Raw genomic sequence first — 27,416 nt, forward strand, 5'->3', positions numbered from 1 at the left:
TAATTGGCGGAAACCATTATTTTGGAAGTTATAGCCTTCCAAAGTTTGCAATTTTACGTTAAAGTTTATGTCGTTACGTTGCTACGCTCCTCGGCGCCGTCGCTCAGCTCCGCAAATCGAAAATATCCCTCGACTTGCTGTGCAACACCACCTTAAGTAGGTCACAGGGACAATGGGAAATCCCTAACCAAAATACATTTGACGAAAAAAAGGTAATAAAAACGTTGATTTAACTAGGATTTGAAAAAAAAATAATTTGTAAATGTTATGCCCGGCCGGTAATTCACATCCATAGACTTAAAAAGCCGGTTGCCAGTATTAACCAATAAAAAGCCGGTATTTTCAAAATAATAATTTTAAAATTATCTGAACGAGAGTTTCGATATATATATTATATATTAATATTATATCGTTTTTGTAAAATTGGTTATCAATTTATCATATTGCTGTCAAATCATACCTATATAATCTTAATGACATTAGATGTCTATCGTCAACTTTGACACTTTTATAAGTAGTAGGTATATATAACGCCGTGAAAAATACCGCTAAATATACATTTAAAAGTTTATAATTTACTTTATTTTATTTTATTATTTTATTATTTTATCATAATGTAATATTAATATTATTAAATTTATTATTTATACTAATATCAAATCAATTTATCAATTATACTTATATCAAATAAAAATTTACTGAAATTATGCCTTTTTTTTTTTTACTTACACTTGGGCCGGTATTTTCCAAATTGAAAGTTGGCAACCCTAAATGTAATATAGATTTTATGAAGGAAGTTTTATTTTAAAAGTATTATATTTTAACAATTTTATGTTACATTTTTATAATACGAGTTTAGACTGCTTATTGCTTAGCTAAGTTTTTTTGTTTTTTATTTTTTTCTCACATACAAAATACATTCTGGAATGTAAATAAAATGTTATTATATTTTTGGTTAATGCATTTATATGTTCATCACACCCGAGTAATTTTATATTAAATTTGTCTGTCCTAAGGACAGTGTCCTTAGCTCATCTAATATTATGGTCTAGTGTCAGACCCTAATAAAGGTGTAGAAGGCATGGATTTACCACGAGATGTATGGTCCGTACTTAACAGAATTCGAACTGGTCACGGCCGGTGCGGCTCCATGATGTCCAAATGGGGTCTTAAGGACATCCCTACGTGTGATTGTGGTCACGATAACCAAACAATACACCATATTGTGGAAGATTGCCCGAAAAGGTGGTTCAACCGGGGCATCGAGGGAATTCATGCGGCAAATAATGAAGCATTAAAATGGATTCGAGAACTAGACATTGCCTTATGACTATGGATTTTATCTGTAAACAATGACCATGTGCCCTGACTATCATTACTTATTTATTTAACTATTTACATTTTATACTTATATTTTTAACTGTAGTTATTTTATTTTTTATTTTATACTCATATTTTGATTTATATTCGATATATATTGTGGCCTTAACTGTGTTGATTTGTATACCAGCATACGAAATAAATAAATAAATCTAATATTAAAAATAATAATTTTTTTGGTTTTTGCAATAATTGAGAAAATGGCATCTTCGAGCTAAAACTAATAATAATTATTATTTATTAATATACAAATAATACATAATACATAACCTATGTAAATTGTTTGCTTATTTATATATTGTTATATTACTTGATAAATAATTTCATAAAGTTCTTTAGATGGTACACGTAAATAACCAATTAGGTATCTAAATGAGAATTAAAAATAGAATATTATCAATTTATAAGTATTATTAATTATTATTATGTATATTATATAATTATTTTAATTGATAATATATTCAATTCTCTATTCTAGATCTATTTTCTCTACATCATACTTAATATTTAATTTTTTTTTCTTATATATTATAATATGGGTACCTACATAAATATAATTGTTGATGTAAGTATAATAGATTTATTGTTTGGATATTTGGGACTTGGGTATACCTACTTTGCCCAACTGGCCCAAGTAACTTGGGACTTGGGTTAGTAGGTAGTAGAAGTATATTTGAGCTTTTATTAGCAGTTTGAACTAGTACCAGTACCTTTTACCTATTGTACTAAATTGTACTTATTTACTAATTCCATTTTTGTACATATATGTATCAATTAATAAATGAATATATTATATATAAATTATAAATATCATACATTTTATTTAAATTAATATATTTGTACGATATGGCTGAATAGTGAATACCATATATTATTAAAAATTTTACATAATAATTGGAACACGATTCCAAAACAATTGTGTGTTTTAATAATCTTTTTTTTTTTTTTTTTTTTTTCCTTATGGTATCGAGGACTGGAGGAGGAACTATGGTGCCAGTACTTCTCCTCCAGCCCCCATCGTTTATTGTTCAAAACAAAAACATACGACAATTAGCAGCGGCGGGCCAATCCCCCACTCGCTGCTATTACATGAACAATTGGGCTATATAATAAATTACAACGGTTTAACTACGGTGAATTATGTCGGTTCACGGCCTTTCGCACCCGTTCTTCCTCTTCCTTGGCTGAAAGGATGTTTTCCACCATGCCGTAGAACAGCGTGAACCGCTCTTCGGCTTCTCTTAGGATCGCATCCTTCCCGTGAGCGTCCGCCGGCAGGAGCTCAAACGCCGGTCCACAAATGATGTCCGGAACGTCGTCAGTGCTCGGTCGATGGTCAATCCTGGCACTCAGGGCTTCGCGAAAGCCGTCCCAATGGGGGCAGTCGAACAGAGTGTGTTCAACGGTGTCTGACTCGCCCGAACACTGCCAGCAGCGAGGGCTGGCGGCCCTGTTCATGCGATGGAGGTACCATTCAAAGCAGCCATGGCCCGTGAGTGCCTGTGTCATGTGGAACGTCAGAGGCACCCACGGGACAGTCCTTCCAAGCCATCTTGCCAGGTCAGGGATGACGCGGCGCGTCCAGGCCGCCTTCGGGGTAGCCTGCCATCTCGCCTGCCAGGCGACGATCGTGATTCTTCTTGCCTCACGTTTCACGGCCGCCTTAGAAGGCCGTTGTTCGCCGGGCTCCGTTGCGGCGCGCAGTCGGAATCCGATGTACTGTCTCTCCAGTCCAAGCAGATCAACGGGCGGCATACAGGCCAAAACCAGAGCGGCCTCGTCCGACACGGTGCGGTAGGACCGGATTACCCTCAAGGCGGCGGTCCTCTGCGGACGGAATGTGTTTTAATAATCTGTACAATATAACATAAAATGTATTATATTGACATGCACATTGTTGACATTTGAATAACAATTAAAATAAATAAAATTTAAATATAAATAATCTACATTACGACTCGTATAAAAGTCGGCCTTCGTGGCTTCGTGCGAATGGTAGCGTACTCTGGTGATCAATTCTGAACTACCAAACTGCCGCGATTTTTTGCATCAATATTGTAACATTGAAAGATACAAGAGTTGAAGAGTGGTGTCACCTACATCTACATCGTGTGTATAGTTTTAATGGGTAGTTTCGTAACCTGTTTATCTTAAGCGGCTTAAGTTAAGCCATGGTGTGGTGTATAATGTGAAGGCGATCCACTGAACGACTGAACCCCATGGCTGTATGCCTGTATGGCGTGTGTGACGTGCCGTGCACCTGACTGTATATTGTAAGTTGGAGAGCCTTGATATAATAACCTAACCTAACCTTGATATAATATCGAGGCTCTCTAGACAGTCCATTAGACCTATTAAGAAATTGACTGCGCATTGAGAGAGAAAACCAGTTTGATCGTTGAGTCAGAATGATAGACTACAAGTTACCCCGAATATGGAAGAAAAAGTAGCAATCACTAATTTTTCCAAGGGAATCTAATCGTGATAATATAGGTATCATAATTCATAACAATGACAAATTTTGAATTTTGGATTTTTTTATTATTTTCAAATATTTGTATGAAATAGGCATAATGATTTTTTTTTTGTTTTTAGTTATCCATTGTTTCCACAACTTTTATCACTTCATTTTAGGTTTTATAATAGTAAATTATAAAAAAAAAAACCGAAAAAAAGTCCGTTGTAAATTAAATAAAAGTCAAACTTTAATAACAAAGATCAATGTGCATTAAGTAGGTATAAATTAATATACAATGTTTAAAATAAATTACAATTTACAATTCCATGTTGCTCATTATAAACATTAGAAATAGATAAATAATATAATATGTAGTATTACTATCTATGTACTATAACCATAGACCTATTAAGAAATAATAATTCTTAATAAGTCTATGAATAGTGTCGCTATTAAAATATAGTTACATTTACATATAATTGAAAAATTATTAAAAAAATTAGTAATAAGGTCGAGTATTTACATCAATGTATTCAGACTGATAAATAGTTAAAATATAGGTAGTCATTGTTATGTTTATACTATTTATTGGTTTTTAAAATGTATTGTTTTTGTTAAATAAAATCTAATTCTTTCTTTTGGTTGGCTTATAAGTTTTGTGTAATGATGTACATGAATAGTGAAATATGTTTTAAAAATTAAATGGAACAATTGTAACAAATGATTATTCATTGGAGCTTGATTTAATATATGATCAGATAGAGATATAAAAATAGCATTGATGTCTATGGCAGATGTAGCTTTAATTATTAAATCATTTATTAAACTTGGTATCTTAGAAATATTTGATTCATAATGTTCAAATATTTTTTCAGCTATTTTACATAATTTTACTAAATCAGCAGAGGATTGTTTAAGACCACCTCTATTCTTAATAGCTATTAATGATCCTAAATTACTATAATTTTGTTCCAAAACATCTAGTCAAATTATAATTTTTGTTTATCACTCTTATCAGTTAAGATAATTCTTATCAAACCTTAGAAAAATAAACTATTTTATTATTTCTTCCTCATTCGGGGTAAGTTATAGTCTTTCTCTCTCACTCAGTGTTCAAATAGTCAAACCTGTGGGTACTATAGGGAACGCGCAGTCCATTTCTTAATAGGTCTATGAGACAGTGAGTCGTGTATACCCTTAGATCATATATATTATATTATATATGATCTAAGTGTATACCACAGAACAATATAGAAGCGACACTCTGCAATCCCCACCTGCTTGGTGGTCGATCTCTGGTGGTTTAGTGTTGAAGTTGTAAATGATTACCTGGTGGTTTAGAAGTGTTGTTATGAACGATTTTTTTTTTGAGATAAACGGTTTGTTGTTTGTTTACGTTTTTGACTAAACGGCTTACGGGCTACGGCTTTACTACAACATTTAACTTATAATTTTTCGCTAAACACGTTCAGTAATTTTTTTTGTTTTAATTATTGTTAGTAATTATAATTATAAATAATAATTAAAACAATCATGGTTATGACGTTAGGGCTACGGCTTTACTACAACATTTAACTTATAATTTTTCGCTAAACACGTTCAGTAATTTTTTTTGTTTTAATTATTGTTAGTAATTATAATTATAAATAATAATTAAAACAATCATGGTTATGACGTGTGCTGCATCGTTTTGTTCCATTACTATAATATTATATTATTATAAAACATTGCACACAGGCACAAAAATGAAAAAAAACATGTTTGACGATATAATATAATTTATTAAAGCATAATAATAAATAATAAATTATGGAATTAATAAAATTTCTGTGTTATCATAATGGTATCAAGTATCAACTATCAATTATTGAAATATCTGATATGAGCCGTCAGCTGATTCTCATAACTAACAAAATGGCAGTACCCATGAGCTCAAGGCCATGTCCCCACTTTTTTCAATTCACATTGGGATTTGGGAGAGTGTCGTAGGCTGTGTATACCATACATTGAACTATATGTTATCATATAGTTCAATGATACCATACCGTGTACTGTGGCGTGACCACATACCGGCAAGACCTGCATTCGGGCAGCCTCATAGACCTTATAGATATTATCAGGTCTATGGGCAGCCTGCTTCTTTCATTCGCCAACACCGGTGTTATCTCTCCGAAGATAGTGGTGTTTCTGAGATAAGTATTATTATTATTGTTGTTTTATTTTAATATTGTGTACGAAGTAGGTTGGACGTTCCGTTGTAGCCGTAGTGCGTACGTGCAGTTTGTGTTTGTGGTTCGTCTGTAGTCCGCATGCGAGTCGCGATATTATAATATGCATGTATTTTTCATTCGATCGGGTCTGTATACCTAATATGTGTACGAACTACGGTCTCGCTCTCCTACCGTGTCCGTGTGTGCTAATGTGCATCCGTCTCTCTTTGATTGCGCGCGCGCTTGTGTGTGGTTTTTAAGACATTTGGTGGTCTGTAAATTGATTGTTTTTAGTTTTTATTTTCCGTTTCCGGGTGGAAATAAATTATAGTGTCATCAGATTTCGTCTGTCATCAGATCTTCCAGCGTGTGAGTGATATACTGATATTGCGCCCGGTATCATTCTCACGGATCTACATCTGCGTGACTATCGTTACGACCTTCATGCAAAATAACGACCAACAATTTTGAACCTAAACGAAAGCATCACAAGCTAAGTCGCGATCGAGTAAAAATAAAAGACACCAAGTTCGATGGTTCACACCATTATGTGAATTAGGTATGTCACGATACTAGAAGGTACTGATTGAGATTGCTTTTAAGCTTCATTGATGAATGTTGTGTGAATATACCTTTTAAAAGTATATTGTATTTTTTTTTTTTCAGATTATGTCTTTGTAATGGGTCGAAATCGAAACAGAAGAGCCAGCCACAGTGTTCAAAATACCAATGTACCAATGTCCCAGCGCAGTGACTATGTTGATCTATGTCGTAACATTATACGCGACATGGATCTGTATGGAGTGTGTGTCTTAGATAATTTCCTAGGTTATCAACGTGGTATGACTGTACTTGATGAAGTTTTGAATCTATATAACATGGGAGTTTTCAAGGATGGTCAATTGGTTCGAAATAAAGCGAGTAATAATCTCAAAACTATACGAGGTGATCAGATCATTTGGGTTGATGGTCGTGAGGATTGTTGCAAACAAATTGGACAGCTTATAAGTGATGTTGATGCCGTAGTCATGGGGTCTAACAAAATGAATGACAATGGTAAACTTGGAAACTATACTATTAACGGCAGGACCAAAGTAAGTTGTTAAGAAAAATTAATTATATCCAAAAATTGATATTAAAAATAATAAATATATTTTTAGTCTATGATTGCCTTACAAATCAATTACAATGATTATTAATATGTGCTAAGATTACATAATAGTTATTAAAGAATTCCAATTGCAGTTGTATTTATTTGTCTGATTCTTTGTCTTTGTTTTTATGTATAAAATATTTAGTAATAATCAAATTGAGAAATCCAATTGATGAATCATTTTAAATTGTAAGACTAAATAATTCTAAGATTTAAAGCCGGCTTTGTGAATATTATGATGTATTGAATATTAAACAATTAGTTTGCGGGTCAATTTGCCTGTTCACTTTTGTATTAAATACATATCAATTTGAGAGATATTTTACTGTGATTAGTAAATGTAGTTTCCTTTCAATTTAATTTTAGCAAATCAGGATTAAAGGCCATAATATCTCCAGTCTTTTACATGTACTTACCACCATTATGACTTAAACTACTGAAGAAAATATTATTTATTTTGTAGGTATAACTTTTATCATTACAATATGCTTTTGACTTTTTTTTTTGTCATTCTCAGTTTTTAGTTGAAATTGAACTAGCTACCCTGAACATCATTGGATTTAAAATAAACAGCTAAATGCATTGAATAATTAGCTATACTTTGATCTTACTTTATTTATAGGTTTTTATTATTTACTTTTATATCAAATTAAATGACATAAATTTATTTTAGGCTATGGTCGCTTGTTATCCAGGACATGGATCTCATTATGTCAAGCATGTAGATAATCCAAACAAAGATGGCCGATGCATTACTGCGATTTATTATTTAAATAAAGACTGGGATATTAAAGTAAGCACTCAAGTAAAATATTGGTAGACAGCCAAGATTTATATTTAGTCTAATTTATGAGACGTGGTCGACAACTCAAGGAGATGAGGAGAAACTCCTTATTTTCAAGAGGAAGGTGCTGAGGAAAATATACAGCCCTGCAACAAATGAATTAACAGGAGATTATGAAAGGAGAAAAAATACCAACTTAGAATCACTTTATAATAAACCAAATGTTAAATGCTTTCTAAAATCTAAACGTATGGAATGGGCCGGTCAAGTGTGGCGAGCTGAGGGAAGCATAATTCAAAAAGTACTGAATAATAACCTTACTGGCAAGCGTCCCAGGGGAATACCTCGCCAACGTTAGCGGGATAGAGTAAATGTAGATATAAAAATGGTGGACGAAGCAGCAAGTTTCGAGACTGCCGTTGATCGCGACAAGTGGAGAGGTTTAATAGAAGCTGCAAAAGGCCTTAAGGCCCATAAAGCAAAAAAAAAATTATTAAATTAATTTTGTTCTTATTATTAATTTATTTATTTTTTCATGTAGTTTTATAATGATCATATAAATAAATAAAAATTAGCTCTTCATAGAGTGTTTATTGTTGTGATTTTTAATTAAATAAAATAATAATTATATTATCAGTAGACGTAAATCAAATGGTCTCATATTTCTGATTTATTATAATTAGGGCTGGGATTTCGATGCACTTTGCATTGTTTTCCAAAGCTTACTGTGCGATGCTCGTCTGGTCACAAATTTGTTTTATGTACTTATGAATGAGAATAAGAAAGTTTATTTTGCATATTTAGGTCATTTTAGAGTTTTCGAATCATTTTTTGAGTTTTTGGAAACCAAGTATGAATTTGAAATTTTATTTTCAGATTTCTACACCAACATGGTTTTTAAATAAATATAACAGATTATAAGTAGGTAGGCACTCATAATTGGTATTATATTATTGGACAGGGTTTGAGTATCCACTACCCGCATTTCCTGTTAAATAATCTTAAATCGGAAAAATTGACGTCTGATGATATCGTTCAACGTTCAGTGCGAGTTTTGTCGTCATAAACACCGTTCTATTACTCTAGTTAATTTTTTTGGGGGGTTTTTAAGGCATTAAAATCCTAGCCCTAATTATAATATTTTATTTCTTGTAACATAATACATATTATTATAAATTATACATATCATTGATACACTTAGGTATTAAAATAGCTTTATTCTTCAATGCAGAAAAAAACTTGATTAATACTCGATAAAAGTTTTCAAAATAATTCTATTTGTATTTAGATAAAATGTATCTTTTTTTGTTTAATTGTTTTAATAATGTAAATTCTAAGTCTATGATTTAATAATTGTATTGAATTTATTTGTATTATAGGAAAATGGTGGCTTGCTAAGAATATTTCCGGAAGGTTGGAGTGATCAAGTTGCTGATATAGAGCCATTATTTGATCGTATATTATTCTTTTGGTCTGACCGAAGAAATCCTCATGAAGTTCAACCAGCTTTTAAAACTAGGTGGGTTTGGCATTCATATATCTTTCTTCCTAAGTATGGAATTGAGTTTAATTAATGTATGCATTAATTTGGATTAGGTATGCAATTACTCTTTGGTATTTTGATGGTAATGAGAAAGAAGAAGCTGGGAGAAGATTTCAAGATTCAAGTCAGTCTAATATCTGTTGGTACCAAAATGTTTGTTATTCATAATTTGTTAAAATAATTTAGTATTTTAATGTTATATTTATATTTTTCAGGTGACTTAAATAGCATACAAGTTCGTGATAATATTAGTAACATCTCATTGACTAGTAAATTGGACTCTTGAATTATGTACTAATATTTAAAAGAATTTGTGTTACTCAAGGTGATCTGTAATATAGATCAATTCAGTGATGGGATTAATGTTTTCAGTCTGTGATTTAGTCTATTGATCCAAGTACAATTAATTCCTTAATATAATTCAAATAATTATTTTTGGATTTAAAATAAATGGCTCAAGCCATTTAAAATAAAGGTAGAAATAAGTATAACAAATATTTGTAAATTTTTAAATAAAATATAATAGAAAATAAAAATGTTTTATACAAGTTTAAATATCACAACTTGTATTTTAAAAAGCAACCAATTAAATTATTGTTATTATTTCAAAAATTATTTTGTTACCATTATGATGTATAATTTAGTAAACAATGTTATTTCTAATCAAATTTGCAGTAATTCATAATATGTTCTTATTTGTTAAATTTTTTAACAATATTATACAAGTATATTTCTGAATACTGAAAAATATTTAGAAAGTATTCACTATTCAGTGTTCAACATAACACATTTATTTATATATATCTACTTACTAACAAATTTTTCTCATTTACGGCGTTTCTATGAAAACAGCATAAATTATTGTTTTGTGTTTCTTACATAAAAAATCTTAACAACTTCTATAAACCAGTCTTTTATTTTAAATTTAACATTTTTGTTGTGTTTGATTGCTTCAATTTAAGCAGAAGCATTTATATTACATTTTTGAGCTAAAAAATTTTATCAAAATGTTATAATGTACATAGTAATCTCTTTTTGTGTGTATGTAAATAAAGGTTTTTGTATTTACAATTTTATAAATTGTTTTTGCTCAAAATTATTGCTCGAATTTATTGTATTACATTGATTTATCTCAGTCAAATCCATTTGGTTAGAGTATATCCGTGGGTCAGTAGTATATATAATCAAAATGCACCACAATATTAACCCAACAAATGAAAGAACTAATAAACAGCTACGTTTTGGCTCTTGAAATTGAAACATTTCTCGGAAGTCAGGAAATCCCATATGATTGCAAAATTTATGAGCCATGATTGGTCCTATAATGTTTCCAGTGGAGATGAATAGCAGTGCTGAATATGCACCAAATATTGTAGTATACATGAACTGAAACACTAGAATAGCAAATGCTAATAATTATGAAGTGAATATCAAATGATCATTTTTAAAACAAAACATATTTCTTATGTATCAATTGTATCATTATTAGTAATTGTTTTAATACACTTATACTCTGTATAGCAAGATATCACCCTGATTCCTGCCATAGTGGATCCATTTCAATATCTGGGAGTCGTGCAGAAAAACTGATTGCAGCATATTCTCTTGCTGGACAGAGTATATCAAATAGTAAGTAACCCTTCCGCAGAATATTACAACATTACTTAGAAGTTATATCCAAGATTTTATGAATAATAAAATATTTTTTTAAGAATTTAAAAATGTACCTGACATAATAAAAGCATCTACACATGGTACACCTGCTCGCATCCTTTCTATCCACTGATTAAAATGAGCTAAGCAAGATATATAATAAGAGTAAAGATTAGATTTGTAGTCATATTAATTAAACAGTTCCATTACCTGCTCCAAAAAATATGGGACAGATGAAAATGGTGGTCGTTGGCTTGAAACATTGAAGTAATAGAGGTATAATGCAAGCTCTAAAGGTAAATTCTTCAGATATGGGTGCCACCACATAATTTCTAAGCCAAATCAAATCAGTTAACTTTGATTTTATGTTTTCAATACCTGAGAATAATAAATTGTTGATTATTAAATTGTGTTAGTTATATTATTCTACTAGGTAAACTTTTTAAGACTTACTGATGATGGCTTTTAATTGAATGTTTTTACAACAAATTAAGCATATTGGACCCAGGAATAATATAAATGTTAAGAAGAGTGAAGAAGCAGCAGACATAAATATTCCATCCCATTTTAAACCCAGCCAATACCAAATAGGTACCTAAAAATATTTATTTAAATGTTTATGAAAATAAAACAATTTTATAATAACTGTCTTACTTTAGTTTTGTCACTAATAAAATACCACGTATATAAAGGTGAAAATATTAGCATGAATGATACACTAAGGAATCTTTTCTTTATAGTTGATGGATGATCTCTTAGAACAGAAAACAAGTAATTAGTAATCAAATAGGTTTATAAAATTATAATATTACTTGTAATTGGTATTTATGGTATTTATTGTTTATGAATAAATAAATTTTAAAATTACCTAGAATGTTGTGAATTCCATACATATAAGCTGGAAACATATATCACAGATAAGAAGAGACTTTCCAGAACACATTTTATGTAAGAACATTGATAATTTAATTTGTCTACATTCATTTTAGGAACACAATTATAGTCTTGTCATTTTTTCTCATATAAAGAATAATGTTGATGGTAGGCTATTAACAGGAAAATTAAAATTAGAATTTGTGTATTCCAAAATAAAATATTAATTGTTAAATGCCTATTTATTTATTTAAAGAGTTTAAGTATAATAATGATTTCTATTACTAATTATTAATTATATGTCTATATTATTAAAATTTGTAAAGATTGTAAATTTCAAAAGTATTGTAAAATAATGTCTAACGTAAGAGTATATTATTATGCTATTACAATTTTTATCAAATACTCTAATGCTAATTTTATAATTTTAATTTAAACAGTGGAGTTTTAGTAAGTATAATATATTACAAAAGGTACTATAACAATTTAAATTTAATAATTTAATGTTTTTAGCTCAACTTTGCAGTATCAATTTACATTTTAAGTTGTCAAATTTTACATGTCTTATTGAAATCAGAGTAACAAAAAGAAATTACATAAATTTGCAACAGGGTTTAAGATTCTCGAGAATTCATTTTTATTTTTTTATTTTTTGGCAAACTAACTAATTCATAGTCATTTAGGTCAAATATATACCTTATAATATTATCAAAACTCACTAAACTCAGCTCATAGATCAATGTGTTGTATGCGGTATGCCTGTATATATGCGCGCGCGCGCGCATATATACACACACACCAGTACTTATAATATAATTCAGGTTAGTTACAAATATTCAAAAATGTGGACATTAATTATAAACATGTTACTGAAAAATGTAACTGTTGAACAAAAAAATTGTACAGTACAAACCAGACCACCACAGATCTTAAAAAAAATTAAAACATCTGTGAGGAAACATAATGATGGTAAGAGGGATATCAGAATTTTTTAATATCATTGCTATTTATTTTTATTTGAAAATAGTGTAATCAACATGAATGTATTTTATTATATTAATTAATAATAATTCAATATTTTATTTTATTTAAATGATATTTAAAAATGTTGGTGGCTTATCATTATAAAAACAATTCTAAATTTTTAAATTTGAATAATTTATCTGTTGGATATTTTGATCGATAACTAATTCATAGGTAGGGAAATATAAATATATAACCATAGTTTTGTGAACAAAATGAATCTTAATTTATTAAAAAGACATCTATAGTTCTAGAACTTTTCTTTGCTGATTTTTGGCACAATAAATATTTCAACTAACGAATACATAAAATATCACAAACCATTGTGTATAGGATATTCATAAATATATAATACATTTAATTAATTATAACTTAAAAGAAATAGTGAGTATATTTTTGTTAGAAATTGAAGAAATTTTCATCTCAATGTCTATTTTTCATAGAATGAACAATGTGCAAATTTATTACTTTGTAGTTAGGTTTAATATTTTTATATGCATCAGAATTTAGAATAAGGTTATGGAAATATTGACCATAATATTATATTAAATCTGCCTTTTTTAAAACTATTAGCTAATTTAAATCTTTATATTATTACTAATTTTAGTCTTTGGGCTTGCATTAAAATTAAAAATGATAATCAATATTGTAAACAAGGTAAATTATTAAAAATTAAAATGATTTAATTTCTGTTAAACAAAAATCTAAAAGAAATTAGATTTTTGAAATACAATGAACAGATTCAATTAAAAAAAATAAGGTAATAACTTTACAAGATAATTCACTATGTGGTTAATTTATAGTTATTTACCTTATATTTGAAATAGTTAAGTACATAAATATGATTTAAATAACTATTTTCTTCTACAGTAACCTAAAAATTCAGAGTAAAATTATAGTGTACCTACTATTGTTATTTAACTTTTTTAGACTTGTAACAGTTAACACTTAAAAATTTTAAAAGGAACATTCAAAAGACGGATAGCGGTCCAAAATTGTAATATACTACTTAATACTTTATATAATTGTAGTGAATCATACAAAACATATTAGTTATTAGTTTATTACCTACTTCATTTTATTATGTTCACGGGCTTAGTTAGTCGATAGTAGCAACTTTACTGGTGAGCAAAGCTAAAAAAAAAAAAAAAAAATGACAAGTGCTATCTGCTATCAGTCAGTGATATGTGCTATCAAATATGGAATATTTTGGATTCTGATAGAGGTTCAATTAGGTATTCAAAAAAATATAATTTTTGGGAGGGGAGCAATGAAGAGCCTTCCTGATTTTCTAAAACTATTTTACTTAATACCAAAAATACTAAATTTTGAATTAGATTGGTGACTTGGCGGACATTTTAAATACCAAATCTCCCCTTCCCTATTTGCATCGATATGAATTATAACAATTAATAAATTTCAGTCGGTAACAAAAGTAAAATACTAATAATGTTATTGTGCAATTTATTGCACAATAATAATAGCTGGTACTATGCAATTAATTTAATATACTATATACTCGACGAATCAGCATCGAGCAAAATAATTCAGGTAAAAGTTGACGGAAAAATTCGTATACACTCCGACTCCGAGTACAGGGGCCTCGGTAGGGTGCGGACACAGCCGGGCTAGCGAAATCTGAAAAAAAAAAAACCTAGAAATTGCATATTGTACAGATTACAGAATCGAAAAATATACAGTCGTTTGCCCGACAATGATGGAGGCGATCCCCCACACGCCGAACGGCCCGTACACCCGTCTGCGACAGTGAGACGTCGGCGGCGGTGGTACATTCGTCTGTTCACTATTGTCCGGGGCGTCACGTGACCGGTTCCGGGACGCGGCATTGGTTCGAAGGGGCGCCGCCGACTCGACGGTGCACGATGCGTGTGACCGCGATCGCGTCTGCATTATTTTTATTTTTTCATTAATGATCGCCGTCGTTCGTCCTCGTTCGTCGTCGCCGCCTTCGCCGACCGTGAGTGGGTGAGTGTTCGGGCGGCCCTTCGGTACTCACTGGCGTGCGAGGGGTGGTGGTGGTAGTAGTAGTAGTATTTATTGTAGTAATATTGTAGTAGTAGCGGCGGCGATATGACGGCGGTCGGTGAAGGGTGCGGAGGGGGTACTTTGTGTGGCGCTACGGTGCGTGCGTGCAACTGACAGAGAGAGGGACTGTGCTTAAGAGAGTGAGAGGGCGTGTGTGTGAGAGAGAAAGAGTAGACGTTTGCCGAGAGAGGAGAAAAAATTCCCGTGCGACTTCACCGCGGCCGCCGTCGTCGTTCATGACCAGCAGCAGCAGCTGCCTTGTGCCTCCTTTCTTTTGTTTCGCCGCCGACCCGAACCGCGAGAGCGTGTGCGTGCGCCCGTGTACTCGTTGGTGCGTTCGTGTGCGTGCGGGAGAGCCGTGTTGTGGTGTTACGGTGTGTGTATTATGTGCGTGTGAGCTACAGACTATAGTGACTACAGTGACTGTGTGTGTGTGTGAGAGCGTCGTCGTCGTCGTCGTCGTTGTCGTCGCCGCCGCCGCCGCGTTCGCGTATACACACACGTACGCAACGTAATATACATTTTATAAAAAATATAATAATACTGATATTCTAATAAATAATATTATTGTTAATCTAAAGGTTAGAGTAGGTTTAGATTGCAGACGCGGACAGCAGAAGCCAGTGTATGCGTGTGTGCGTCTGACGTCTGTATTTATAAATAAAATTGTGTACGTGTGCGCGCGCGGTGTCCGTATGTATCCGTCGTAAGGTATTCGCGTTCGCATGCAATAAAAATAATAATAATAATAATAATAATAATAAATAATAATAATCAATCAATTTTGTGATAACTTTTTACCCGTTATACCGTAGTTAGATTTTAGTCGTTTCGTTTTAATTACAATTTCATCGTCCGACCGTACGCGACGCGTTTTAAAAATTGTACGAAAAACTTCCTCGAAGAGAATGCCGAGCGCGTCGTTCAGCTCGACTCGTTCTTATACGCGGAGGACGAGGAGAAAAGGCACCAACCGTCTACCCATACCGTCTAGGACGTCGAATTCTGGTGAGTATTTACCTACCTATTGTAGTTTAGTATAGTTTACCCCTTTGCCGAAAATTTTCCCCTGCAGGATACGGGGTGATGGGAGGGGGTGATCCTCGGAGGTGCCCCCATGGCAATGAACCGCTCGCGACTGCCAAGCGAGAAGGCGATTGCTTTCAAGGTAAAATATGTTGCGTGTGCGTACGACTTTTCGAATCGATAAACGGGGACTTCTGCGTTCCACAGTTTTGGCACAGAACGGCAATGATAGTCTCGCGCCACCGAACACGGGATTTTAGGTCATGTTTTTGGGGTGCTTAGTGCCACGGGTCCTCTCGAGTCGCCGAGCCGCGGGCCACCAGTCTGGCACTTTAGTGCTGTACCGTGCACAAGTAAAGAGGGGGAAATCGAAAATTTAATTATTAACAAAGAAATGGTAGTTAGGACTTGGGCATTTTGATTACTTGGTCTACCACCAGTGCCCTTGTTATGGCAAACGATCCGGCCATGTATCGATCATTGTTAGATAGATTTGTTGGCCGCTTTGCATATTTTGTTTGTACCTTATTTACTAGATTATCAGTCATAACCTTGTACCTAATTGTAGGTCTAGTGCAGAAATACCTTCTTATATTATAACTGTTTTCTGTTACTGTTGTCTCTTAAATAGTTTAATATATTCAGATATTATAAAGATGTGTAACAAAATAATATCTAAAGATACTTATATGTTGACGGTTGACATAATATTATGTTTTCTCACTTATACCATTTTTTTGGCCTATAGTATAATATACCTACCTACCTTTTTTTCATGCAGGTAGTTGTAGCCCGGTATTGGTATATTGTCGAGTATATTGAATAGTTAGGGAATATTTGTTTATGTCGGATGGCCAGTTCATCGCGATTGGCTGGCTCTAGCTTAGTTTTTCATCTGTGACCACCGACTGGCCAGCATAATTGATTGTTTGAACTTTTATTCATCTGTTCAGTTTTAAAATACAATCAGAATACAATCCTACCCATCTTATGACTGATACTATTAATATTAATAACTTATAGCAGGGATGGGCAACTCAAAGTAACTAGCGGGCCACTTTTAAATACTTTAAAATCTAGCGGGCCGCAGGAGAAAGCAAAATAATAATAAAACACAAAAATAATAGTACTAACGGCGCGGCGGTGTGACACTACGGCAGTACGGTACGGCAGTACGGATATGACTAAACCGATAAAATGAAATAAATAGTATGTTAGCTATGCCATTATAAATATATATTTAGACATTTAATAATTTAGTTTCGGTTTAAAACTAGATAAGAATTTATATCTACATTTCATCAAAAAATGTAATAAAATAAAATACAGATAAGCGCTAAAATTATATGAAGTAATTTGAAAATGTAGCGCGGGCCAGATAAAAAAGGTACGCGGGCCGCCAGTTGCCCATCCCTGACTTATAGTAACAAAATTATAATAATGTATTAAAAAACTATTAAATAACTATTAGGTATCTTTTCTCAGATGAAAAATACTAGCGTACATTTGTATGAAACTTGTTTTAAATAATGAATATTTATTTTTATTACCATACATTTACTTGCTATACTATTCCAAGGAGTTATAATATAAAAAAAAGAAGTCAGAACTAAACCCATTATAAATTACTTTTTCATGGTCTTGGGCCTTGAAACATTAAATTAATTTGTACCATTGAAGAGTTTTAATACTTCTGTTTAATGAAAACATTGGAACCTAGATACCTAGATTCTTGCCCATTTGTGTATTATGTAAAACTTACTCTAAAAAGTTTATGTTATCATCAATTTTATTCATTTTCTATTAAATTTTTATCTAAATTGGATTTGATTATAACAATATTACATGGCTTCATTCATAACTTATTCATTTATGTTTTAATTTATAAATTAGTGTTTCATAAAAATTAATTTTTAAATTTCAGTACCGAATGAAAATAATAATTTAAATAACTGAAAATAAATACAAATTTACATTTTTATATATTTGTTAATAAATATCCATTTTAATAAAATATTTTTCTTCAAATGTTGAATAAATAGTTACTTACCTGGTACTTAACTATAATTTTAATTTTGACACTTAGGTACTGTCTCACTAATTTTCTTAAATATATCTTTTATCTCATTAAAACTCAAGTTTTAATTAGACTTAAGAGCTTTGACACTTATTATGTTTATATAGGTAAACAAAATTTTTTTTCCAATCAATTTTAAATATAGATACCTTTTATATAATATATTTGTTTTATATTTATTTAGGCGGAGTTGTTGAAGCTGGAGTAACATGTGAACCCTTAGTTGCTGCAAGTGGTAGCTATGCCACTCCAGGAGGCTCTAGTACTAGTACTAGCTTCCAACATGTGCCACCTTATGACCTACGTGGCCGAAAATCTCCTTTACATTTACATGATGCTAGTACAGCTGGATTTAATGCTACAGCACCAGTACACCCAACTGCTACTCGTCCTACATCACCTACAGCATCAGCTACTGCATCGGTATTGCAGTCGGCTGCTACACCACCTTTATCTCAGCCTGCCCGTAAACGCCTCAGACGAAATACTTCTTGTACAATTACTAGCTCTGACAGTAAGTAATTGATTTATTTTAAATTTAATTATGTGGTCAATTTATAGTTTTGCTGTAATTTATCATTGCCTTTGTTTTTATATGTATAGTTTTATATTGACTTTTTAATATAACATACTTTAGTAGGTAAATTACTTACAACTCATTTATATTAACAACATTATATTCATTTAGATCCATTTTTTAGAAACTATTAATTAGAAATTGTACCCTAATGAACCCTTTTGAGAAAATTAACACTAAGAGTAAAGTAATCAGTAAAGTATAGCTTTAAATTACTTTTTGATAAAAACTAATTTAAATGAACTGTACTGTAGATATTGCTTTAAAAAAAAGATAACAATAACAATAAAACCTATACCTCATGTACCAATTCCTAAATTATTTGTGTGTATACCGTTTTGTATTAAATATTTCATAAATTATTTACCGAGTTATTTACATTATTTTACCTACTAAGAATATTTTTTATATTTGTCTAGTATACTTCTTTATGTCTAAAAAATTTTTGTTCTGGTACCTAGTTCATTACTTAAGATTTAATTCCTATGATTTCTATGGAGGAGGACATCCTGATAAATAGTAGCCAATGAACAAAATACAAATATAACTAGGTATCTGTATTATTTATATTATATATTAGGCTTGAAATTGGAGAAGGTCCAATGCAAGTGTTTTAATTGTGCTTCTATAAAATAAATTAACTCGAAATATTTCCATAATGGAAACCAATTTAAAATTCATAAATAATACATATACAATTATATTTACTGAAAATTCAAAATATTATATGTAATACAATAATACAAGTTAACTAATTCCTTTTAGTTTTTTATTTATTCAAATTCAAACACAGTAATTGAATTATTTTGTTTGCTTAAAAATTAAAAATATATGCTTTAAACCTTTTTAAAGGATATATAGTAAGTTTTTTACAGTTTAAATAAAGTTACTAATCTATTTCCTAATTGATGATATGTTTTTATTTACATTGAAACTATAATATGCTACATTTATTTATTTATTGGTCTGGTATTTTAATTGTTATTCTTTCCCATTTTTAATTTCTTTCTGTTATGTAAATTTACTATACATTTTTTGTTAATTTCTATAATCAACTATTTATTTTATAAGTACAAATGTTTAAGTATTAATTAAAATATTAAAAATGTATTTGAATATTTCAGATTCAAATTCGGCTGCCCATTATTTACAATGTGAACTGCCAGATGAAGTCATGTTGACAATATTCAGTTACTTATATGAACAAGATCTATGCAGAATAGCTCAAGTTTGTAAACGATTTCAAGCAATAGCTAATGATAATAATCTATGGAAAAGATTATATCAAAGTGTATTTGAGTATGATACACCACTGTTTCATACAGAAAATAGTCGTTTTGATTTTATTCCATTTGAAGAAAGTGAACACCATAATCCATGGAAAGAAAGCTTTAGGCAGCTAAAAAAACGTTGTTTACATGTAAGACCACATTATAATGGTACTGCTAAAGACCCAGTTAGGAGAATGCCACATTTTGAAACAATTCAAGCAGGTTTAGATTATGCTGATGAACATTTAAATGGTGGAGCAAAAATATTTTTACATCCTGGTACTTATCGAGGCGAATTTTTAGTGATAGATTCAGATATAACATTAATTGGAGCTGCTCCTGGTGTGGTTGCTGATGCAGTAATTCTTGAAAGAGAAACTGAATCAACTGTTATGTTTGTTGAGGGTGCCAAAAGTGCCTATTTGGGACATGTCACATTAAAATTTACTCCAAACGTTACTTCAACTGTACCTCATCATAAACATTTTTGTTTGGAAGTTGGCGAAAATTGTTCACCTACAATTGATCACTGTATTATCAGAAGCTCCTCAGTTGTAGGAGCTGCTGTATGTGTTAGTGGAGCTGGTGCAAATCCTAGAATTCACCATTGTGATGTTAGCGACTGTGAAAATGTTGGTATTTACGTGACTGATCATGCTCAAGGAACATTTGAAGACAATGAAATTTGTAGAAATGCTTTAGCTGGTGTTTGGGTTAAAAATCATGCAAATCCAGTGATGCGTCGCAACCATATACACCATGGAAGAGATGTGGGCATATTTACATTTGACAATGGATTGGTAATGAGCAATTTAAAAACAAAATTATTTTATTTAACTTATTCTTAATTATCAATTTTTACAGTTTCTTATAATTTCTTTTTTATGTTTAGGGTTTTTTTGAAGCCAACGATATTCACAATAACCGTATTGCTGGTTTTGAAGTCAAAGCTGGAGCCAATCCATCTGTTGTACAATGTGAAATTCATCATGGTCAGACAGGCGGAATCTATGTACATGAAAATGGTCTCGGCCAATTTATTGATAACAAAATTCATAGTAACAATTTTGCTGGTGTTTGGATCACTTCAAACAGCAATCCGACCATAAGGCGTAATGATATATATAATGGACATCAAGGTGGAGTATATATATTTGGTGAAGGCAGAGGACTTATTGAACATAACAATATATATGGTCAGTACAATAGTATTCATTAAATATCATATAAATATTAATCTATTGATATATATTTTATCAGGTAATGCATTAGCTGGTATTCAAATTCGTACAAACAGCGATCCAATTGTTAGGCATAACAAAATTCATCATGGTCAACATGGTGGAATATATGTACATGAGAAAGGTGCTGGGCTTGTTGAAGAAAATGAAGTTTATGCAAACACATTGGCTGGTGTTTGGATTACCACTGGTAGTACTCCAGTTTTGCGCCGCAACCGAATACATTCTGGTAAACAAGTGGGCGTGTATTTTTATGATAATGGACATGGAAAACTTGAAGACAATGATATTTTTAATCACTTGTATTCTGGTGTTCAAATAAGGTGAGTAATATATATATATTTTTTTTTGTCTATACGTACTAAACAATAAAATCTGAATTGCATTCTTAAGTAATAGAAATAGGCCACCACTTTTAAATTGTATTGAAATATTGTTAATTTTTCGAAAAATATGGTAAAATTAACTTAATTAACTTACTTAAACATTGTTACTAATGCATCTTAAGCTGATGTCCACACATTATTTGTTATCAACCAATTAATATGGTTACTAATTTGTGCAGTACCCCTTCAAATTATAAATTTTTAGCAAATATTAAAATTAGGGATACAACTTATTACATACATTATCAGATAATATTTTATACTTGGTTACCTAAGTAGGATTTTAAAATTATTTAGTGTATAAAAAGAATCATTAATAATAATACCTAGGTAATAAAATAAAATTAATTACCAGTAATGGCTATAAAACATAAAAAATAAAAAATAAAAGTTGTAATTTTTAAGTGTTAAACTCATATTTTAGATTCTGAGTAATGAATGTATTGACTTGTGTGTTCTTTTAAATATTTGTGTCTGATCATCATTTGAAGCAGTAAAAAAGCTTTGATATACAAATTTACTTTAGGGGTCCAAAATAAAATACCCTAGTAATTTAAAAGATAACCTGAAAACAAAACAAAGAGTTAAGTGGGTACTACTCTGCTGTATAATAGTTGTCGAGTATGTTGTTATAATGAATGTGTTATATTTGAATTCAATGATCAATTATTTCACACAAAAAAGATCCTGAGTGGAAACGTTGTGATACCTAATCCTAACATAGATACTTATATAAATTATCAAATTTAATAGTTAAAACAAAATTATTAAAAATTGATTTATTAAATCTTGTATTATAGTAAAACTTTGAAGTGAATTTGATAGGTATAAAAAAAACTCTTAGAAATCTTATATTAAAATTTTTTATGTTAATTATAAAAGAAAAAACCTATGAATTTCTAATTAAAAAATAATAAACATCACAAAATGTTTTAGACATTGTAGCATGTATAAAAAATGCTAATTTAAAATTTTTGTGATAGCTACAAGTGTGATTATTCGTTTTTAAATCACGACAAAATATCAAAAATCGATTGATGGAAGATCTTGACAACATTTATCAAACAATAAATAATATTTATATAAATATAAATATATTTAAAAATAGTACACTTTAATCAGAATCTTTTTCTAATACATTCATTTATCATTGAATTCAAATATAACACTGATATAATGATATAGATAACATTTTATATCTATAAATTTACTCCTCAATAACGAGATACACTTCACACCTACTTTACAGCAGAGTAATTACCTAATTCTCCTTTTTTTTATTTGTGTGTTAATTGTTAAGTTGAGATTTATTCTATTAAGCCTAAATTGTTTTAGAATATAAATTATGTTATAATTTTTTGTTTTTTGTATTTAGTACGTATTTACGTACCTATTTTCCTGATGGTTTATAAAATAATGATATATGTTTATTTATTTTATATTTTAGAACTGGCAGTAATCCAATAATTAAAGGTAATAAAATTTGGGGAGGCCAAAATGGTGGAGTTTTAGTGTACAATGGTGGGTTAGGAGTTTTAGAACAAAATGAAATATTTGATAATGCAATGGCTGGTGTTTGGATCAAAACAGACTCTAACCCAACACTTAAACGAAATAAGATCTATGATGGTAGAGATGGTGGAATTTGTATATTCAATGGTGGAAAAGGTAAGATATTTGTTATTTTATATTGATCTAATGTGTAAAATATTTAAAAACAAATGTGTTAGCCTATTTATTTGCATATTTTATTAAATTAAATTATATACAGTAAATATTTTCATCCTTTGAAATATTTGTACTGTTGAAAGCTAATCATTGAATAATTGCAATGCCGTGCTTACTATCATTGGTGTCCATATTTGACATACATGCTTAAACCTAGAAAATCACTCATTGTACTTTCATGCCTCAAAAATTTGAGGCGCCCTAGGACACTTGCTTCATTTGCCATCTTTTCCTTCTTAGTGTGGCCTATTTGGACTACTATCCGACTAGCTTTTTTAATCAAATATAATCATTATAACCACTGATACAATGTTTTTCATAAAATTTTACATATATTTTTTGCACTTGAATTATTTTTATTGAAATGTATAGGGTACAATAGTGTTATATTAATTCAAGGTTTACAACATTGCATTAATGTTAAACTTGAATTAGATATTATTACTGAAATTTGATTTTACTGACTTTAATTCTGACCATGTTAACCACTCACCCACTAACTGCTTAGTTTCCAGTCATTCATAGATTAGTCTGTGAATTAGAGCATATGGATATACAACAGATCAGTAGCTGCAATGGTCTGAGCATATAAAATTTATCAAAAATAAAATCCGGAGATTAATTTCCTTATTTTATAAAATTCGCTTTCTTAAGAAATCAGTGGTACGGCAAATTTATATGGCATTATGTAATTCACTCTTATTATAAAGTAAAACATGCTGGGGAGGCGCCAGCAGAACAGACATAAAATCAGTATATATTGCCCAGGAAATTATTATAAAAGTAGCCTACTCGTTACCGCCAACATACCCTTCAATAGATATTTTTAAAAATACTAACATATTATCAATCTATAAATTATACATTAAACAAACACTTATAAAAACAATTCAAATGCAGATACTTAATACTACAGATGTAATAGACAGTAGAACAGGTAATAACATAAAATTACCTTATATATCATTATCCAGTACAAAAAGTGCTCCCTATTGTATGGTCAAAACTATATTCAACAATTTAGGAAATGATGTAAAGAGTCAAATAAAGTATGAATGTGAAAATCAGTCTAATAAAACCAATGTAAAAAATATAATTACTAAAATAGTAAATGAACTAGATGAGAATGTGTGTAAAAATCAATTATTAGAAAGTATCTATGTGTAAATATAAATGATTATCTATTAGTATTGTTTAGTTATATAATTATAATAAATATAATACATCATTCTCAATTGTATAAGACACATGACATTTTATTTTATTATATTATATAAGTAATATGTATGGGAACTCTGTACAACTAGAAACGAGCTTGCTCAGTTGGTATACGTTTCAGCTCTCATCACTATTATTGTAATAATTTAATTTTTATAATTTGATTATTGTATTGAAATTATGATATTGATTTTGCTGAAATAAATAAAATAAATAAACAATAGTAGTTATAAATATTACTACTAATATTTATATTCTATTATATAATATAATTTTATAAATAGTGGCCTATTATGAAAAAAAAATATGATTGGAAATCTAAATATTAAAAAATTTAATTTGATTTTCTGTATAAAAATATTTGTAAACGTAAATAGTATTAGATTTCATTATTTCATTTGATTTTTTTTATATGAATTTTCATTAATATGTGATAATGTGTTTTTAGGCAATTTAGAAGAAAATGAAATATTTAGAAACGCTCAAGCTGGTGTTTTAATTTCCACTCAAAGCCATCCTACATTGAGACGCAATAGAATATTTGATGGTTTAGCTGCAGGTGTTGAAATTACTAATAATGCTACAGCCACTTTAGATAGTAATCAAATATTTAATAACCGTTTTGGTGGGCTTTGCTTAGCCAGCGGTGTACAACCTATTGTTAGATGTAAGTAGTTTAATTACTGGTTTATTTATGAGTTATAATTTGTGTTTTTAGGAATTGATACTAATTGAATATTTTTTAGGCAATAAAATTTTTAGTAATCAAGATGCTGTTGAAAAGGCTGTAGATAATGGTCAATGTCTATATAAGATATCATCATACACTTCATTTCCTATGCATGATTTTTACCGTTGTCAGACATGCAACACGACTGATAGAAATGCAATTTGTGTAAATTGTATTAAAACATGCCATGCTGGACATGATGTCGAATTCATAAGGCATGACAGGTATGTCAAGTTTGTTTACTTAGTATGTTTATATTTTATAGTAAATATTTTATTTGGGTTAATAATATCAGCAATAAAAGATAAAGCTTTAGAAATCTTTCAAATAAAAATATTTTAATAGTATATAATCTTTAGAGACAGAACCATAATATCTAATAAAATCTCTATATTATAGATTCTTTTGTGATTGTGGAGCTGGTACTTTAAATAACCAATGTCAGCTACAAGGCGAACCAACACAAGACACAGACACATTGTATGACTCTGCAGCACCTATTGAATCACACACTTTAATGGTGAATTAAAAATTAAAGAAGACATTTTAAGTACTTTATATTTAGTAAAAGGAAGTGTATGTATCATATTAGGATTTTTAATTGCTAGTGAATAATATTTGATGGTAAATGAACCAATTAACAAACCTATTATATGGTTTATGATGTAACCTTAAGAATAAATTTATTCATTCCTTTTGTTCTTCTACTTAACAAAAACCTTTTCGTTTTAAAACCTAATACATTGTCCAATTAATTATTACTAACTCATTGAGTATTTTTTTGGATAAACATTTTTGACTGCAAAATAATGTGATTTATCATTTCATGTTATTAATAAGCCATTTAAATTTAAACAAAACAATTGGCTGGCTGACCTCATTCTTAATAGGTAATTTTTTTTTTTATTATTTCTCAAATCAAATTACCTGAACATTACCTACCATTAGGCTTAAAACTAAATTATGGTATTAATCTATCGAGTCTGTTAATAATTTAACAAAACTAGGATTTAATAATGTATTTTTTTTTCATAATTTAATTATTAATTTTAATGTAAAATATAATTATATACATATATTAATTTAATTTATTAAATTTAATTAATATTAGCGTGTGTACTTTTTATAAATTGTGCAATATATTTATTATACATATTATATTTTTTTTCATTTAAATTATCTTTTTTTTTATCATTCTAGACAATTATTGTGTATTAGTTAAGGCCGTTTTATGTATAAATTATTTCCATGTAACACTTAAGCTTTAATTGTAATGGTAATAGAATGTACTGTCTTTATTTGTTTATGACTATTTTAGGAACATTTGAAACTCGACATCAAAAATTATTTTGTAAATAGAGTTAAAAATAATTTAAAACATTTGTATTTGTTAATTTATATTTGTTTTTTTTTTTTTTTTGTAGACTTAATGTACATGTTTCAAAAGTAATATCAAAAAAATGTTAAATTCACGATATTTTCCATATATTTATATATAAATATATAATAATGTATATATTTATGTATATTTATATTTTACATAATAACTAAATAAACAGCACTTAATAAAAAAAAGAAAGGAAAAATGTTACCATATTCTTAAAAATAATTTTTTCTGTCTTTCCATTGCTCAAAAAAAACAAATTTAAAAATTTTTAGAAATTATAAAGCACTTGATGGTTAATATCATCGAATAAAATCACAGGTCCCGTGTGCAATTTTTTTTAGTGTTTAGAGTTGTTGTTTACATGTTTGCTTGACGTTTTAATGTAATGCATTTATTTAACAAAAATGTGTATATAATTTTTTAATTCAATTTTGTTTTTCTTTTTTTTTACGCTGTGTTGTGCCATGAAATAATATTTTGTACAGGAAACAACTCCAAACTCTCATTACAATTTTTTTTTTTTAATTTTAAATTTGCTGTTTTTATTTTCATAATTATTTAATTTTTTTTTCTTCAAATGTATTTAAGGTTGTGATTTAATTTCAATTTAACATAATATTATGATGATTAATAAAACTAGTAAAATACTTTA

General features: G+C 29.8%; 4 protein-coding genes across 19 annotated transcripts; 2 read left to right on the plus strand and 2 right to left on the minus strand.

Annotated features, from left to right (window-relative positions):
* Positions 1-2,303: 2,303 nt before the first annotated feature.
* On the minus strand, positions 2,304-5,346 carry LOC149054941 (uncharacterized). 4 transcript variants are annotated; one of them, XM_089228300.1, is made up of 2 exons: positions 5,168-5,346; positions 2,304-3,233 (listed from the first exon to the last, which is right to left on the minus strand). In XM_089228300.1, exon 2 carries the CDS (start codon positions 3,133-3,135, stop codon positions 2,509-2,511), a length of 627 nt encoding a protein of 208 aa, XP_089084426.1. In that variant the 5' UTR covers positions 3,136-3,233; positions 5,168-5,346; the 3' UTR covers positions 2,304-2,508. The 4 variants fall into 4 exon arrangements, with proteins under 4 accessions (XP_089084426.1, XP_089084425.1, XP_089084424.1 ...); XM_089228299.1 differs by lacking the exon at positions 5,168-5,346 and adding an exon at positions 3,522-3,769; XM_089228298.1 differs by lacking the exon at positions 5,168-5,346 and adding an exon at positions 3,336-3,769.
* A 628-nt stretch (positions 5,347-5,974) lies between these two features.
* Positions 5,975-10,119, plus strand: Hph (HIF prolyl hydroxylase). 5 transcript variants are annotated; one of them, XM_089228296.1, is made up of 6 exons: positions 5,975-6,607; positions 6,715-7,142; positions 7,875-7,994; positions 9,365-9,504; positions 9,582-9,652; positions 9,744-10,119. In XM_089228296.1, exons 2-6 carry the CDS (start codon positions 6,729-6,731, stop codon positions 9,812-9,814), a joined length of 816 nt encoding a protein of 271 aa, XP_089084422.1. In that variant the 5' UTR covers positions 5,975-6,607; positions 6,715-6,728; the 3' UTR covers positions 9,815-10,119. The 5 variants fall into 5 exon arrangements, with proteins under 5 accessions (XP_089084422.1, XP_015364385.1, XP_015364383.1 ...); XM_015508899.2 differs by having other exon boundaries at positions 6,009-6,607; positions 9,582-9,671; XM_015508897.2 differs by having other exon boundaries at positions 6,017-6,627; positions 9,582-9,667.
* A 306-nt stretch (positions 10,120-10,425) lies between these two features.
* On the minus strand, positions 10,426-15,272 carry Sras (Ras converting CAAX endopeptidase Sras). 9 transcript variants are annotated; one of them, XM_015508913.2, is made up of 10 exons: positions 14,776-15,272; positions 14,597-14,715; positions 14,150-14,211; positions 12,050-12,227; positions 11,836-11,935; positions 11,635-11,776; positions 11,392-11,559; positions 11,256-11,324; positions 10,598-10,922; positions 10,426-10,517 (listed from the first exon to the last, which is right to left on the minus strand). In XM_015508913.2, exons 4-10 carry the CDS (start codon positions 12,163-12,165, stop codon positions 10,505-10,507), a joined length of 933 nt encoding a protein of 310 aa, XP_015364399.2. In that variant the 5' UTR covers positions 12,166-12,227; positions 14,150-14,211; positions 14,597-14,715; positions 14,776-15,272; the 3' UTR covers positions 10,426-10,504. The 9 variants fall into 9 exon arrangements, with proteins under 9 accessions (XP_015364399.2, XP_015364402.2, XP_015364401.2 ...); XM_015508916.2 differs by having other exon boundaries at positions 14,146-14,211; XM_015508915.2 differs by having other exon boundaries at positions 13,986-14,211.
* Positions 15,273-15,373: 101 nt separating this feature from the next.
* FBXO11 (F-box protein 11) lies at positions 15,374-27,416 on the plus strand. Its single transcript, XM_089228290.1, has 9 exons — positions 15,374-16,131; positions 18,411-18,740; positions 19,928-20,874; positions 20,967-21,270; positions 21,335-21,638; positions 23,149-23,369; positions 25,096-25,314; positions 25,394-25,601; positions 25,777-27,416. The coding sequence occupies exons 1-9, from the start codon at positions 16,032-16,034 to the stop codon at positions 25,904-25,906; spliced, it is 2,763 nt and encodes a 920-aa protein (XP_089084416.1). The 5' UTR covers positions 15,374-16,031; the 3' UTR covers positions 25,907-27,416.

Source organism: Diuraphis noxia, unplaced genomic scaffold (assembly GCF_037042655.1).
Source record: "Diuraphis noxia isolate RWA-SAM2 unplaced genomic scaffold, SU_Dnox_SAM2 contig0005, whole genome shotgun sequence".
NCBI lineage: Eukaryota > Metazoa > Arthropoda > Insecta > Hemiptera > Aphididae > Diuraphis > Diuraphis noxia.

What these genes read in the sequence shown, in the direction of transcription:
- LOC149054941 (XM_089228300.1), bottom strand. Translation starts at nt 3,135, where the DNA reads ATGCCGCCCGTTGATCTGCTTGGACTGGAGAGACAGTACATCGGATTC.
- Hph (XM_015508897.2), top strand. Translation starts at nt 6,729, where the DNA reads ATGGGTCGAAATCGAAACAGAAGAGCCAGCCACAGTGTTCAAAATACC. An exon ending in ATAAAGACTGGGATATTAAA is followed by an intron (nt 7,995 to 9,364) that starts GTAAGCACTCAA and finishes TTTGTATTATAG; the next exon opens with GAAAATGGTGGCTTGCTAAG. An exon ending in TTCAAGTCAGTCTAATATCT is followed by an intron (nt 9,668 to 9,743) that starts GTTGGTACCAAA and finishes TATATTTTTCAG; the next exon opens with GTGACTTAAATAGCATACAA.
- Sras (XM_015508917.2), bottom strand. Translation starts at nt 12,165, where the DNA reads ATGAATGTAGACAAATTAAATTATCAATGTTCTTACATAAAATGTGTT. An exon ending in TGGAATTCACAACATTCTAG is followed by an intron (nt 11,936 to 12,049) that starts GTAATTTTAAAA and finishes TTCTGTTCTAAG; the next exon opens with AGATCATCCATCAACTATAA. An exon ending in TCAATTAAAAGCCATCATCA is followed by an intron (nt 11,560 to 11,634) that starts GTAAGTCTTAAA and finishes TATTATTCTCAG; the next exon opens with GTATTGAAAACATAAAATCA.
- FBXO11 (XM_089228290.1), top strand. Translation starts at nt 16,032, where the DNA reads ATGCCGAGCGCGTCGTTCAGCTCGACTCGTTCTTATACGCGGAGGACG. An exon ending in GTCTAGGACGTCGAATTCTG is followed by an intron (nt 16,132 to 18,410) that starts GTGAGTATTTAC and finishes ATATTTATTTAG; the next exon opens with GCGGAGTTGTTGAAGCTGGA. An exon ending in TACAATTACTAGCTCTGACA is followed by an intron (nt 18,741 to 19,927) that starts GTAAGTAATTGA and finishes TGAATATTTCAG; the next exon opens with ATTCAAATTCGGCTGCCCAT.